The sequence below is a fragment of the Neovison vison genome, chromosome 3 (genome assembly GCF_020171115.1).
Source record: "Neovison vison isolate M4711 chromosome 3, ASM_NN_V1, whole genome shotgun sequence".
Lineage (NCBI taxonomy): Eukaryota > Metazoa > Chordata > Mammalia > Carnivora > Mustelidae > Neogale > Neogale vison.
In genome coordinates this window covers 42,898,129-42,913,447 of record NC_058093.1, presented here as the reverse complement: position 1 = coordinate 42,913,447, position 15,319 = coordinate 42,898,129, and the positions used below count along the sequence as shown (strand labels likewise).

Genomic DNA, 15,319 nt, shown 5'->3' with positions numbered 1-15,319 from the left:
CCATGGGTACTTGTCTGGAACCCAGGCAGCTAATTACTATTTTCAGCAAGCCCAGGAGAACAAAGATGCAAGCCTGCTATTACAGGTAGAACCTGACCCTATGGATTTGAACCTCCACTGAATGCAAGTAAGGACAAGAGCAACTTCAGAGCAACCAACTTAAACAAAATAACTCACACCATTTTTTAGAATCTGAAGAGCATGCAGGAAGGGATGGGATAGTGGCCAGAGTCAAACACAGTCCCTTCTAGAATATTCCAGGGCAAGTTAGCCACAGGATGTGCACAGCAAGTTCAACTAACACAAGCCTGGCAACAAATAACTTTATGTTACAACCTCACTTATAAAAAGAAAATTCAGATTTAAACTCTACTGCATATGCAAGTGCTTAATTTCAACTATTGCATTTTGAAGATCATCAGAAGCATCTTACAACAGGACATCATTGATCTTCAGTTTCCCTTAAAGATACTTGAGCAAGGTCAGGGATGTCTTTGCGCTGGCTGTTTGCATACTTACCCCAGGCAGTCAGCTGACCTGTGAAGTCCACTAGGGAGGATTATTCTCTCCAGGGGGGTTGAGTTACCAGCTGACACTCTCTAATTAAAAATCCACACTGCAGAGCCTCAACTCCCTTCATCTCCACCAGCAGCAGTGTTTGGGAATCAGCACCAAGGATGTTACTAATGATTTCTTGGTGGTGAAGTACACAGGGACAGTATCTTTAGCCATCCCCCTCCACCCCCAACGCGAGCACAATGTAACAATCCAGCCCCTCCACTCACCCCTCTCTCTTCCCTTTAGGGTGATGACCCCGCATGGGGAGAGAAGGGGATATGGATTTTCTAACTTCTGGAGGAGCCTAATCTCCAAACACCAGCAGATTACCTAAATCTTGCAAGAGAATACTGTCACATCTGCCTCCAAAACCTTCACTGTGAGGTCCCTATAGGGAGGTTACAAGGCAACAGGGAAGTAAAGTTTCTGAACTGGCTGTATGTGGGGGGTGGGAGGTTATTTTCCTACCGGTATGGGACAATATATCATTAGCAAACAGAATCCTGACCCAGACTTGCTCTCCCGCTAAGATTCCAAAAGCTGTGGGGAGAGGCCCGTCTTCCTGCCCACTGGGATGAAGCATCCTTAGCAGGAACGCAATAGGTGAGAGTTGCCAAGTCAGGGAGGCCACACCACAGCACTGGCAGATGGCAGCGCCCACAGGAAGACCAGGCATGGGGGGGGGGGGTGGAGATTAACCAAAACAAACGCTGCTGCTCCTGGCCAGGCAGCACCACCTGTGCGGCAGCCCACAGGTTCCCCAGTCTCCCCGCTTCACATAAGGAGAAACATGCAGCATGGCAAGATGATCTGTCCCCAGACAGGCTCTCGGTGGCTGAGGAGAATGACTCCGAAGGGCACCACCAGACACAGCTGGAGGCAGGGCAGCCAAGAACCTCCAGACTGCAGTAGCAAGTTCACATCCGGCGTGGCCACCTGCGGACTGGTGGCCCAGGAAGGCAGGTCACTTGGCTACTTCCAAGTCCCAGGGGACTCTGCTAAGCAGCCACTGCGGAACCAGGCCAGTTCCCACCACTGCCCTCACCTCCCTCGACGCGCTGCCCACCTCTGCGCGGGGACCCGTCAATGCTCTCAGCGCTGGACGAGTGCGCCTCGGCTGGGGCCCGCCGCAGGCTGCTGAAGTAGCCGCGGGGTCGCGAGGAGCCGCTCCGGGGAGAGGGCCCGCCGCCGGGCACACCATCCCTGCGCGCGAAGATGCCGCTGAAGAAGCGCAGCAGCCGGTGCTCAGAAGCGGCGCCGGAGCCCGCGGCCGCCGCCCGCGCACGCTCCAGCCGCTGCAGGTCGCTGTTGTCCAGCGTGCGGTTCTTGCTCTTACTGCGCTCCCAGCGCTCCAGGTCCGAGAGCGCATCGTTCTTGCTAAGCACCTCGCCCACGTCCAGGGTGTTGCGCTTTTCCGAGGCGGGCAGCGCTGGGGCCGCGGGCTCCATCACTGTCAACGGGTCGGCCGTGGCCTCGCCACCCGGTGCCCAGGCCAGACTCCCGGAGCTGCTGTGGCGCCTCCCTCGGCCCAGTGCTCGACTCTGCGACGCCTCGGGACCGCTCCAGTGCCTGAAGCTGAGGCTCCGCCGTAGGGGTGCGGCCCGGACCCCCTCCACATCGGGGCTGCCAGGCGGGGGCGAGCCGGGCCCCTCATCCTTTGCTGGGGGGCCACTGGCCAGGTCCGCGGGCTCGAGGCCGCGTGCGCAAGGCCGGAGCCGCCCGAGCTCCAGCTGCCCAGTGCTGCGGGTGCGGAAGGTACGGAAGTCCCAGGCGCGCGGCCCGCGGCCCTCGGGGTCCTCAGCGCTCGCAGCCTCCTCCTCGGCCTCCTCCACCAGCCGCCCGGGCGCGTCCGGGGAGCGTGTGGGCCGGGGCCTCCGAGGCGGCCGCGGGTCGGGACCGCCGGGAACCGGCGCGGCCAGCTGGTCCTTCCTGACCATGGTCACGGAGATACGGTAGACGGTCTTCCTGGGGGGTGTCCCGCGCGGCATCGCTTCCGCGGGCGGAGACGCGGGCTCGCTGCTGCCGTCCAGCAGGTACATGTCGCCCGGGGCCGCAGCCACCGCGCCGCCCCCCGGGGCCCCGCCGCATCCAGCGCGCCGCGGGCCAGGACGCGCTGTCGGGCGGTCGCGGGGCGAGGCAGGAGAACGGGCACGCCCGCAGTGGGCCCACGCCCCCCGCTGGCCGTGAGGGATATGCTCAGGCTGCGGGGACGGCACCGCTGGCGCCCGCCGGCCCGTGCGCGGCGCGGCCCGTGTGCGGGGGTCCGGGCCCGGGGCGCCAAGCCATGGGCCCGCGGGGCGGGTGGGCGGAGCGGCGGGCGATCAGGCGCGGAGACGGTCTCGCCGGCAGGTGCGGCCGCGGCACGCGGAGCTCGGGGCGGGCGGCGGCACCCGCGGCTTCATTGTCTACAGCGCGGGGCCGCTCGCATCTTCAGGCCTTTTCTGCACAGTTCGGCAGCTCCGCAGCCTCCGCCACTCCCTGAGCTGGGGATCGCGGGCAGCTGTGCCTGCCGCGGCCGAGGGGCTGGCGGGCGGCGGTTTAAAATGGAAATGCGCGACGGGGCGGGGCGGGGCGGGCGGGGGCCGACGTGCAGCGACCGCGGGCCGCGCGCTCAGCCCGGCGGCGGAGTCCCGGGAGCGCGGCGGCGGCGGCGGCGGCGGCGGGAGCGCGGCCTGGCGGGCAGGCAGAAGCGCCGGGCTGGATTCCGCCGCGCGGACCGGAGCCTCGGGGGTGGGGCAGTCTGGCACCTGGCCTGAACCCTAGCCCTTCAATCCAGGGCTTGGCCTGCAAAACTAAATTTGGGTCATGTCTCACCTATTTATTTGGAGCTCTGAGGAGGATGCAACTCAAACAATTACTTCTTTAAAAAGCAAGGTGTCTCAGGTACTTGTTACCCCCTCACAAGTGTACTCAGTACTACACTTGTGCTTGGGAGGGATGAGGATGGCCGCTTCCCTGTGACGGCGCTGCTCCCACCACCGCCCTCCAGCAAGGACAGGCAGTTCCACTCCTAAAATGCTGTTTGGGGAGTATTATCCCTAGGTGTAGGAAAAGGCCTCTGATAGTAACAGACAGGAGAACACAGTGGTTCAGAGCAGGAAGAAGGAAGACTTGCCTGTCCAAGCCTGTCCACTTCCATCTCAGATTTTACACCTGGAAGTTGGCGGTGGAGAAAATTGGACCCAAACTCTGAGTAGAGGACTGAAACAGCTAAGATACCATGTGCCATGCTGAGTTTGTCTTCCATCAAATTTCCCCCATCCACTATCCCTTGGATCTCCAGATCCTGTTTCTTGATAGGATCTGTTGTGGCACAATATTCTCACATAGTTGATCAACCTGTTAGGGTTTTTGTTTTTTTTTTTTAAGATTTTATTTATTTGACACACAGAGAGAGAGAGAGAGAGAGAGAGAGAGTGTGTGAAAGAAGGAACACAAGCAGGAGAAGTGGGAGAGGGAGAAGCAGGCTTCCTGCAGAACAGGGAGCCCAATGCAGGGCTTGATCCCAGGACCCTGGGACCACGACCTGAGCAGAAGGCAGATGCTAATGACTGAGCCACTGAGGCGCCCCATCAACCTGTTAGTTCTTGGGTGATGTCCTGAACATAGGGGTTTCCGTTCGGTGGCTTAGAAGCTTCCATAAGAAAGTGTCATAAATAGCATGAATCAACTGTGTAATCAAGCTGGATGCTCATACAGGCTTCTCTGGGCCTGGAAATGCCAAAGACGCATGAGAAGCTGTTTAGAGGGAAAGCATCATTCTGGGATTCTGTGACTGTTCGCAAGTCCTGCTTTCCCCTCCTTTCAGCAAATACCATGCTCACAGCACAGAAGGGGACACAAAGATGAATGGCGAGGTGTCTGAAGGAGGAGGTTACCTTGCAGGGAAATTTTTTACCTGGATTTTTACCTTGAAGGGAAATTAAGTATTCAGATTTAATGGGACAGATCAGAAAGCTTCCTAGGTGAAGCCATTTCTTTCTTTTTTTTTTTTTTTAAGATTTTATTTATTTGACAGACAGAGATCACAAGTAGGCAGAGAGGCAGGCAGAGAGAGGAAGGGAAACAGCCTCCCCGCCAAGTAGAGAGCCTGATGAGGGGCTCAATCCCAGGACCCTGAGATCATGACCTGAGCCGAAGGCAGAGGTTTTAACCCACTGAGCCACCCAGCTGCCCCAATGCCATTTCTTTTTAAGATGATACTTTAATGCAGAGGATTTTTAGAGCAGGGAACCCATCTATATGGCACCATAATGGTGGACATGTGTCCTTATACATCTGCCCAGACACACAGAATGTACAACACCAAGCGTGAACCCTACGGGAAACTCTGGACTCTGGGTGATAAAAATGCCAACATCGATCTATTGATCATAACAAATGTACCACTCTGGAGGGAATGTGGGTAGTGGATGGTAATGGAGGATACTATGAGTGTGTAGAAGCAGGAGGTATAGGGAAACCATCTGTACCTTCTGCTCAATACTGCCATTCACCTAAAACTGCTCTAAAAAATAAAGTCCATTTAAAAAAAAAAAAAAAGTTTAAAACGCATTGGACCACCCCCAGTGGCTGCACCTGGATATGACTGCCATAATCATGGGGTCATGTGTCCACCTACTCCTGGCCCTCAAGGGTTCAAGAGCAGTGCCTCTAATGTGTCCTCAAGGTCATTTGTTAGGGAACCCCAGGACGTATCAGTCTTACCTTCAGTTCGGATAAAAAGCCCACTTGGATAAGACCCAAGAACCAGCTGTTTCCAGAGAGGGAAATGGAGAGTAATGAGCTTTAGAATGAGGTTCCCAGAGCCCATCAGGTTATGTGGATGCCTAGGGCTCAGAGAGGGTGGGTGATTCCCCAAGACTACACAGATCACTGCTGAGAGCTGGGCCTGGGGTCACATTGCCTATACCCATCCCCATGCCAGAGTAGTGTTGTCTTTGTAAGCATCAGCATTTGCTTTGATGACCTTGAAGAGAGAGAAATGTATGAATATTACTGAGCCTGGAACTCATCAAATGCTAATGATACCAACATCTAGCAAGTTTCCATTCCTCATTCACTTCTCCATTTGTTCATTTACTCTTCAAATCTATGTTGGATGCCTACTGCACAGCACTCAGTGAGAAGGCAGAGTCTCTGGCCTCAAAGAACTCACAAAGTTGTGAAACAATGGTGTTTTCAAGGCCTGTGATTTAACATAAAGAAGGGGAGGGAGGTGAGAGGACCTGTCTGTCTGTCTACAGGGTGAGCACCAGAAGCACTGGGCGGGGTCTATGGTTTCATCCCTGCAGCTGTGTGGACAGAAAGGCCAAGCTGGCTTCAAGTGGAGACAAGGGACTCCGCCAAGCAGAGTGGCATCAGAACCCAGAGCTCATAACTTAGCCTGGGATCCACTCTCACTTTTTAAGACAAAGGCAACCCTCAAAAATTGTGATGAAGTTTACTATGAAGTTAGTCAGCCCATGATTAAGACATAGATCTTGCTTGTTATCTGAGTCAAAGGTACAAAGAAACATAGATAGCATTCCTTAAGGGCTCAAATCTTGAACTGTTGGCATCTTCCCACTCCTGCCGGTTGGGTTGTCTGGAATCCAGCCCAGGGTTTGCACTTTGCCGTGGGAGGATCCAGGCTGCAGAGTAGAAGATTCCATTTGATCCGCCTTAGATGCCTCGGAATCTCAGATGGTGTTGAATGAGGGAAGCTCTTCCAGCCACAGCGGAGAGGTTCACTACCCCTCAGGGCTTTCCCCTCCCAAGCACGCATATCTTTTCCTCACTGAGATCGCAATGCTCCAACGCCAGGCCTTACAGTTTAGGCTGAAAGACCAGGAGAGGACTCTCCCCGCTGCCCTGGATACATGGGCTCTTCCAGTGCAAAGCATCAGAGGCTCAGACAGATCTTGTCACTCCAAAATCTAAATCCCCTTTCACGCAGCGGGACCTGCCTTTTAAAAATAGAAGTCATACTATATATGTTCAGGTGCACTATGCTTTTTCTGCTGCTTTTGAAACTGACCCCTCTTGATAATCATTTCTTAAATTTTTCTGTGCCTTCAAATGTATCACCATTTTGGCTTATTAAAAAAAAAAAAAAAGCAAGCCTGTGGTTGATCTCACTGCTCCATCAAAAGCAAATAACAGGGAGGCAGGAAAAAGGCTCAGCACTACAGGGGCTCCAGTGCTGACTGGAAGGGCTGCAGAGAGGTCCAGGAGTGGGAGACAGCCCTACCTACCCCTCCATTCCATTGCCTCCTGCAGCTGGCTTTCCTCACCCATTCTGGGTTTATGGGATCATCTGGCTACCCTCCTGCGACTTCCCTGTCCTGGGCCATTTCTAGCTATCTATAAATTACACATCCTCCATGAGAATACTATTTCTCAAGAGTGTTACTAGAGCTGGTAAGCCCTATTGAAAGGAAATCTCTGGTAGTCAGCAGAGCCATCTGCTATACAAGGAGACTTTCCCAGTAACACAACTTGCCCGCCAGTGATCACATTTACAGGACCTTCGCAGAACCGTGTGTGGGGGCCACCGCCACAGGCCAACCACTGAACCTGCAAGGTTCTGCACACCTACCTGGGGGGCAACAAAGCACCTCCCCCGGTGCATGGGGCCCTTAAAAGGCTATTTTCTGACAGCGGGTTGACTGAAAGGTACAGACAGATAGAAGCAAAAATAATGGCATTTGTGCTAAACCAACATTGTCCTGGATTTACCTTTCAGCATGAGACTCCAGTCCGATCACTACAGGAATGATGCTGTCTGATCTAAGACCCACCAGGATGCCCAGTTTCTGCAGACAGATGACTCTGTGACCAACCCTGTCTGGGCTGAACTCATTAGGGACCCCGTTTCCCTCAGTTTATAAGCTGAAAGTTAAAAGAGGAGCCATGAAAGACATAAGGACTTGATGAGTCACAGAGGGAGCAGTACACTGGGTCCCTAAGGCCAAGATTTCTGACCCAAGAGGCAGAAAGAAGGCCCCTGAGCACCTATCTTCTCCCTCGAGGACCAGTAATGCCCCCACTGTCAAGAGAACCTTTCACAGTCCTACATGTCTGTACACACGGACATTGTAGGGCAGCACCTGTGCTCCAGACTCCTCAATTTTAAAAGGAGACCCCACTGTTCTCTCAATGGGCAACAGCAGCAGGCCCCAGACAGAAGGAGTCAGAGGAAAAAGGTCAGCAACTACTTATCAAAACCAATTTTGGTGAGACTTTACATGAAGGGAAGGGCTTTTTTAGTCCACATCCCATCTAAAGGCATCCCCTGATCAGAGAATCAGGAGGTTTTGTATAAGGAGGCCAGGAGTGGGCACCTCTGTGGGAAGGGGGGGCAAAGGAGACGTGACAGAACAGTACCCCAACCCCTCCACCATGATGCCCCAAGTCCAGCTTAGTGTCCTGTCAACAAAGGGCTTCTCCAGGCAGCCCCCTGCCGAATCTGGATGACAGAGGAGTAGAACAAGCGGCGCAAGCACACCTGTGTGGGGCCGTGGCACAGAGTCTGGCCCTCAGCTTGCCGAGGAGTCTGAGAGGCGCATCAGAAACGTGGGCCCTGGCAGTTGGGGGCCTCAACAGGACAGCAAGAGCCCTCGCTGCTCACCCACTTTCCGCCCTCCAGCAGGCATCAGCAGTGAGGAGCACCCCGACTGTGCCCAGAGCGCTCTGCCCAGGGATGGGGCGACGGGGAGCTGAGGAGCCTGACAAGTGTCCTAGATGACCAATGTCCAGCAGAAAGCGTTACATGTGAGGGGAAGGAGGGGGGAAAGAAGGCGGCGGAAGATGATTATTTCTAGGGGAAAGATTTAAAAAAAAAAAAAAAAAAGGCTTCAAGGAGGTGGTGAAAATGGGTTTTTGGCCGGGGAGGATGGGCAGCCCCAGCGCCACGGATGCTCTGGGCTGGGTCCTCCTTTGCTGATTGTCCGTCCTGCTCATCGGAGGATGTTGAGCAGTACCCTGGGGCCTCTCCCTAGCTGTGCCAGAATGTCTCTCCCCAAATCAGGACCACCCAAACAGCAGGCAAATATTACCTCGGGTCCCCTGCATAGCAAAATGTCACCAGCAGAGAACCAGGACAGGCAGGTGCACAGAAAGAAGGAAGGAGTGGCTCCTGTGTCCTGGCAACTTTTCATTTTATTCTTTCATTGATGCAACCACCCTCTCTAGCCTCTACATGTAAAACTAAAAAGCTCTAGATGGTCCCTCTACAACAAAAAGAAGTGATCATTTCCAGTAACCCTTCCAAAATTGGAAAAACAGCACTAGTTCCAGATGAGGCCACTTCCAGTCGTCATTCCGTGAAAGACAAGCCATCCAATACACTTAGTGTAAATCAGTGAGTATCACAGACATGATTAAAATGCTGGAAAGAGGAAAAAAATCCTCCACTTTGCCAATGTTAAGTCTTTAAAATCTCAAACAATGCTGTGTTGTTTTCATCTTAAGCATGGTGCTTAAAGACTTCGTGTCATAAGAAGCACGCAGAGAAGGCAGGCCGGCCCTGGCCAGGTCCCCCCAGAGCACCTGAACACTATGATCTCAGGGAAGCTCACTGGCTGGCCCTCCAGGGAGCTCCCACCATGAGCCCCTGCCCACCCGTGTGCACAGGGCTGGATCTGCCTTAGGACACTGTCCCCTCCCTCTGCACTGGGTCAGGCTGGCGTTATTCACACACAGACTGCATCTTCGGAAAATGAGAACTCATTTATATTACCACGAGCCAGGACAAGAAGAAACCTTAATCCAACCCATTTTTCAAATAAAGACGTCTGCTCCATGGGGAACAGGGGAGAAATTCCTCCCCACACTCTGGTCCTGTGAGCCAAGAGGGAGGGTATGAAACGAAGCTGAAAACTCACATCCACTTACATAGGCCAAGAAGAGAAAGTCCTGATTTTTAGAAATATGCCAATAAGACTCCCTTGCGAGTAGATTCTCACTCCCAAACAAAGGAAAAGATCAGACATTTCTTGGTGGTCTTTCTTGCTATATGACAGGCAAAGGTGACTTCAGATAAAATTAAAACCAAATGTGTTAAGCGTCACTTTGCAGAAACAAATGCGAACACCACACTTCGTGGTCTGTGGCACAACCACGGCCTCTGCAAGTGACGGTCACCCTTGAGGTGCCGGGCACTGGCCAAGCCCAGAGCTCCCTGGGGGACGTTCCTGCCTTTCTCTCCGGCCTTCAGCACTCTGGGGAGACACAGCTGAGGAATGAGAAGGACTTAATCAAGGGTAAAACACAACTGTGCAGCTGTCCCTTGGACAGCTGCAGAGAAGCTCCGGAATTCGTGAGGAGAAGAATCAAGGAATTCCTACCGATTACCTAATCTTCCCCGTCTCTGAGGGTGCACGGGACCAGGCCTGTCCAGTAGCATTTTCCTCTGCAGGCTCCACTGGCAGACATTCTTCTAATACTAAGATCAGCACTAGCATCTTCCTACAAACCTTACAACCAAAACACAGGGAACCATCTGATACAGACCTCACCCCTCACCCCTGAACGCCCCCCCAGAGTTCAGACAAATACCACGAGCTGTCAAAGGACAGCGGCCTCAGTCTGTCTGACAACTTGCGGATGTTTACCGAGTCTGTCTTTAGCTGTACTGACAACCCCCACCCCCAAGAAGGATTCGTGAAGCCCACGACTTCCATGAAAACAAAATGTCCCATCTGCAAATCATGCCCTGGGAACTTCTGGCCACACCATTAAAGGCTCAAGAGCCTATTTGGGCAGTTATCACTTCTGTGTCCCATTTGGGATTTGTCTGCTGAGATCTTTTCTCTGTGCCTGGGGGACCCGAAGGTTTAATGTATTTCTCTCTAAATGTGGAAAACAACATGGCTAAGAAGCCTGCTCATGGCCCAGACACACTCGCCCTGGTCAGCAGCGGGAGCCACATGACCACCCTCCTGCCTCTATTAGCCAGTATGTCCCCGGCTCGGCCTTCCCGGGGGCAGAGGACAAACACACCACTTGGGGTGGAAGCGGTGGCGGCCCCCTTGCTAGTTACAATTTGCATAAGAGCTCCTGAGAAAGCGGAGAAGTGGGTCACGGGGACCCGTTCTGACACCGTAAGATGAAATAAAGCATCCGTGTCCTCTCATCTGCTTGCCACGCACGGCTCATTGGCAAGCGGCCTGCAGGGAGCAGGGATGAGGAGGTCCTGTGCCAGGAAGACGCTGGCATGGGGGCCAGAGAGCCCAGGCTGCCCCGGAGCTGCCTCCCTGGGCTAAGATGTATGCCGTGCTAAGCGTACATCCTTGAAATCACCACCTGCTCCAGAATCTTCCATGAGACAAAGCGGAGGGATAAGAAACAACACTGCCACAATCAAACAATTCGTAGGGCTCCAGCATCGTCTCTGCTCTTGGGAGTGTTCCTGGAGATGGCGATGTGGCTGGTTACCAACACAAAACTTGTCGAATCTGGAAAAGGAGGTTCACCCAGCTACAGATCTGAGTGTGAGTGGATCAAAGGCAGCCCCCAAAAGACTCCAAACTACAAAGTCCTAGCGCCAGCTAAGACATCACCAGGTGGCCTGGCAGGGAGTGCATACACAGAATGGGGACGTCCATGCCATGCCCCAGGGCCCCTTTTCTTCCTGTTACTACCTCCCAGATACCCCAAAAAAGGTGCCTAGGGGTACAGCATCCCTCTGGAGAGCCAGGCCACACTGAATGCACGTGGTCTTTCTCTTCACTAGCTCCTGGGGCCTCCTTCCAAGGTTACGCCCTTGAATTACCTAGGTCTGTGACAACCCACAATCTTAGCCTCCAAATGTCTCCTACCGGGCCACAAGCCTCCAAACAGCTGTTCCCTTTCCAGCGCGTCCACTCCTGCTCTCTGCAGGCTCGCGTGACACGTCCGGTCCTTTCCAATCTGTAGGCCCTACTCTATCCAGCCAAGGCCAAGGCACACCCCTTGTCCTCACCCCCGCTGCTCTGCTGGCCCCTGATGCCTCTGAGAACCTCACCGAGGCCCACCCCAAAGGTGGCTCCATCCAAACTCAAGCCCGCTGGACCCATGCTCAAGTGTGGGAGCACTGAGTCTGCATCTCGGGGCCCCACTAGGCAGATGCTCACACGACGGGGGGGTGGGGGCGCAGGCTGGGCGCCAGCACCCCACAGGCCCTCCCTGCAGCACTGGTTCCCCCACAAGCCCATCCCAACTCTCCTAGCCTGCAGCCTGCTCTGAGAACCTGGGGGGACCACACCGCAGAGCTGCCGCACTCTGGGCCTCCCAGCCACGCTCACCTCTCCTGCTCAAAGCTGGCAAGCAGACCGTGGCCATCCATCACATTCATCCAGCCAGCACGGAAAATACTGAATTATCTCCCACTTAATAACAGACAGAAACAAAAGCCTATCCTCCCTCTGTGTGCCCTCTGGCCCCCTCCTAAGCTCCTCCCACCTCCTGAAGAGCGCACTCTCCTTCCTCCCTTTATACCCTCCTCATCCCTCACCAGAGTCGCAGAGCTAGCAGACAGACAGCCTCTCCACCGCTGTGATGGAATCTGTGGGCCACTGTTCTGCTCAGAGACTCCCTGTCACCTGCAGAACAGAATGCCCACTCCATACCCCGCATGCCAGGCCCTGGATGGCCCCCCGCCACCCCTGCTGTGCAGAGCAGCTAAGGGGCTGAGCTCTGAGGCCAGAATGATGCAAAGCCTGTGTGACTTCGGGAAAGGGATCTCAAGTCTCTGAGCCAGCTTCACTTGGCAGTAAGGCCATGATGACAGGGTAGATGTGACAATCAAACGTGACGATATATATGAAGCATGTGTCCCACTGCTTAACAAACGTGTGCTGCCTGCTGCCTCCCAAGACCCTTCATTCCAACAGAGCCAACTCCTGTCCAGTCCTGACCACACCATACCCCATCTCCCCACAGCCTCCCGCTGGGGCTGGTATGGTAGGTCCTACTCACAGCCTGGGCCTCCCCTCCTCCCGCAGGGGCACACCTGGGCCACCCCTTCTGGCTATCAGTCCCGACACAGGACCAGCATCTTTATCTCCCAGCCCCAGGCATTATCAGTGATCTGCTTAATAAATGCTGCCAGGTGGTTAACTTTACCAATCCAGGCAACTGATTCAAGGTTAATTCTGGAAGGGAGCAGTTGCGCCTTGCTCATGTTGCAAGTAATAGCAGAGGTTGGCTGATGCCCCCGTTTACACTGCTACACCACACAGCAGCCCCACACCCCCGAGAAGCTTATCTACAAGGTCTCTAGTGGTTAGGGAAAGACACAGAGAGGAAGGCGATTCACTTCTTCCCCTGGCCACAAAAATCCTGCAGTGCAGCTGATCCTGGGTGGCCGCCCCCGGCAAGATCGTGCCCCTCCTTCCAGGACTCAAAGCCATGCTTGGGGGCGGGGAGTTTCCAGACTGTGACTACCTAGGGAAGCAGCGGCTTCACTTGGGAACTGGTCAGAAGGGAAGGGTTTGGATCCTCCAAGAAGCCCTCCAAGGCCCCCCTCTTCCCCCTCAAGTCTGGGCCATGCTAACTGTGCGAAAGCAGCAGCCGTCCCAGGATGAGGAAGGCCAGCAGGGTAGCCAAGGTTCAGCTAGCCAGGGCTACCCGCAGGGTACTGGGCCTTTACTGACATAGAAGGAAATGCAAGCCATTGATCTCGGTGCTCAGATACTCACTGAAAACCAGAATACTAGAGGGGCGCCTGGTGGGCTCAGTGGTTCAGTCGGCTAAGCGTCTGCCTTCAGCTCAGGTGATGATCCCAGGGTCGTGGGACTGGGCCCTGCATCAGGCTCCCTGCTTAGAGGGGAGACTGCTTGTCCCTTCCCCTGTTCATGTGAGCGCCCTCTCCCTCTCTCAAATAAATAAATAAAAACCTTCAAAAGGGGGAAAAAGAAAAAAAAAGAACCAGAATACTTGAAATAACTTAGAACTACTGAAAAGGGAGACGATCGTGGGCCTACCCAGAGTCAATGCAAAGACCTAAGGGCCTGGTCCCTGACATGTGGCACTTGAGAAGTTTTCAAAATCCTGGCTTTCGTGTTTCCAAGGGCACCTTCAGGGAAGCTGTCGGGAGCTGCGGTGGGACCCTGTGCAGGGCATGCACTCTGGGAAGACCCGCAAGGGTGGCCACATTTGTGTGTGCAAACACTACCACACCGGACCGACTGTCCAAGAATTTCCAGAGAAGTGACAGCTGGCACTGGATGCTTCTGGGTGGGGATAAAGTGACACTGGCCAACAGGATGTTTGCACAAAAGGACTTTTCCTCCAGAAGAATGCTCCAGGAAGTCAGGAGTTCGTATGCAAGGAAATGCAACGCTTGAGATGGCCGTTTACCCAAGCAAGCTGCCGAGACTCCCCACTGCTGCACACCACGGCTCTAGAATGTTCCACCATCCCCAGGATGCCGCTGAATGCCAAGGCCAGGGGATAAATATGGGGCCTGAGCTGCTCACACCACCTGCGCACCAAGCAGGTCACCTGGGTCCACACTCGGCCAGCCTGGCCAGAGGCAGCCTCCCTCCTGAGAAACAATGTACAAAGTGGCCACGCTTTGCCAGCCAGGCACGCAGCACACCTTCAACTCTCCTACAAGCTTAGGAGCGAAATAGAACAGAAGTGATTTACACTGACTGAGGACTCGAAGGCCCAAAAAAGCCTAGCTGTGCGGGGCTACTGACGACCAGAGAGGGTTGGCCTTGGCTTAAAGGGCACCAGGCCATCAGCAGCCCCACCATGACCCCAGAACTTCTAGCACTTCTGTTAGACTCCCCAGGAGCTTGCTCGTCCTGACCCTCCCTCTGCAGCCCAGGGTCCCCCCCTTGGTGGGCCTCAATGCTCAGCCAGACCAACCCTCAGGTCCCCCTTTCCTGCCCTGGCCAAGGCCAGGCCTGAGGAGGGCATGCCAAAGGCCAAGCTCAGCTGAAGGGCCTTCAGGGATTAATTCATTTAATTCAGTTTCTATTCTCCAGTGTTCCTATAAGGTAGGTATTATTATTAGACATCTTTTACAGATACAGAAACTTATCATCACAGACAGTAGAAAAGGCATCCTGGACCTCAGGGTAAGGCCTAGAGCTAGACTGGAACCCAGCGCTGCCTGGGGACGCTCAGAAAAGCACCAAGTCCATGCAAGGGGAATGGCTGACAGCAGCCCCCCCGACCCTGCTCCCCAGGCCTCCGACCCACAGGCCCCCATGTGGCCTGCCTCCAAGGAGGGCCCAGCCAGGTTTCTGGATATGCAGAGCGAGGCCACAGAGGCAGAGTGCCAGGAATAAAACTGTGAAAGAGCTTTGCTGGAGAATGTCGGGGGCATGTCCTTCCGCTCTGCTTGGGTGGGGGAGGGACAGAAGGGGAAAGGCAAAGGAGAGCAAAGTGTAAAATGTTTTGGGACCAGGCAGGCAGAAATCCTGGTTAAAATACACACACACACACACACACACACACACACACACACACACACGCCTCTCACCCTGCTTCTGAGGGATAGGGCACTGGAAGCTCAAGACACACCAGACCAGGCTAAAACAGGCTCCTTTTTTATTTGGATCTCAAGGACAGCTACCAGTCCTGAGGTTAGTATTATCCCCAAATCCCACCCTGGAAAAATGAGTAAACCCTCAGCTTTCCCCTCAGCCCTCATCCCTGGCTTTAACTTGGCTTCTGCTTCCCCTGCCAGTGGAGACTGTAGGGCAGCCCTGGCAAAAACACCGGTGTGGGCTCCAAATCACAACGTCTTCTTCCCAGCCCATCTGCTGGGCCTGTCTCTGCCTGC

General features: G+C 54.4%; 1 protein-coding gene across 5 annotated transcripts in view; it reads right to left on the bottom strand.

Annotated features, from left to right (window-relative positions):
- The window catches only part of AGAP1 (ArfGAP with GTPase domain, ankyrin repeat and PH domain 1), a 515,463-nt gene that overhangs the window by 369,496 nt on the left and 130,648 nt on the right, over positions 1–15,319 (bottom strand). For 2 of the 5 annotated variants that reach the window (XM_044241900.1, XM_044241901.1), the window contains exon 1: positions 1,625–2,636. The exons of the other annotated variants lie outside the window; for them this stretch is intronic. In XM_044241900.1, coding sequence (XP_044097835.1) covers positions 1,625–2,597 — 973 coding nt within the window. In that variant the 5' untranslated portion in view covers positions 2,598–2,636. Of the gene's footprint in view, positions 1–1,624; positions 2,637–15,319 lie in introns of those variants that run through there. 5 annotated transcript variants of the gene reach the window in all.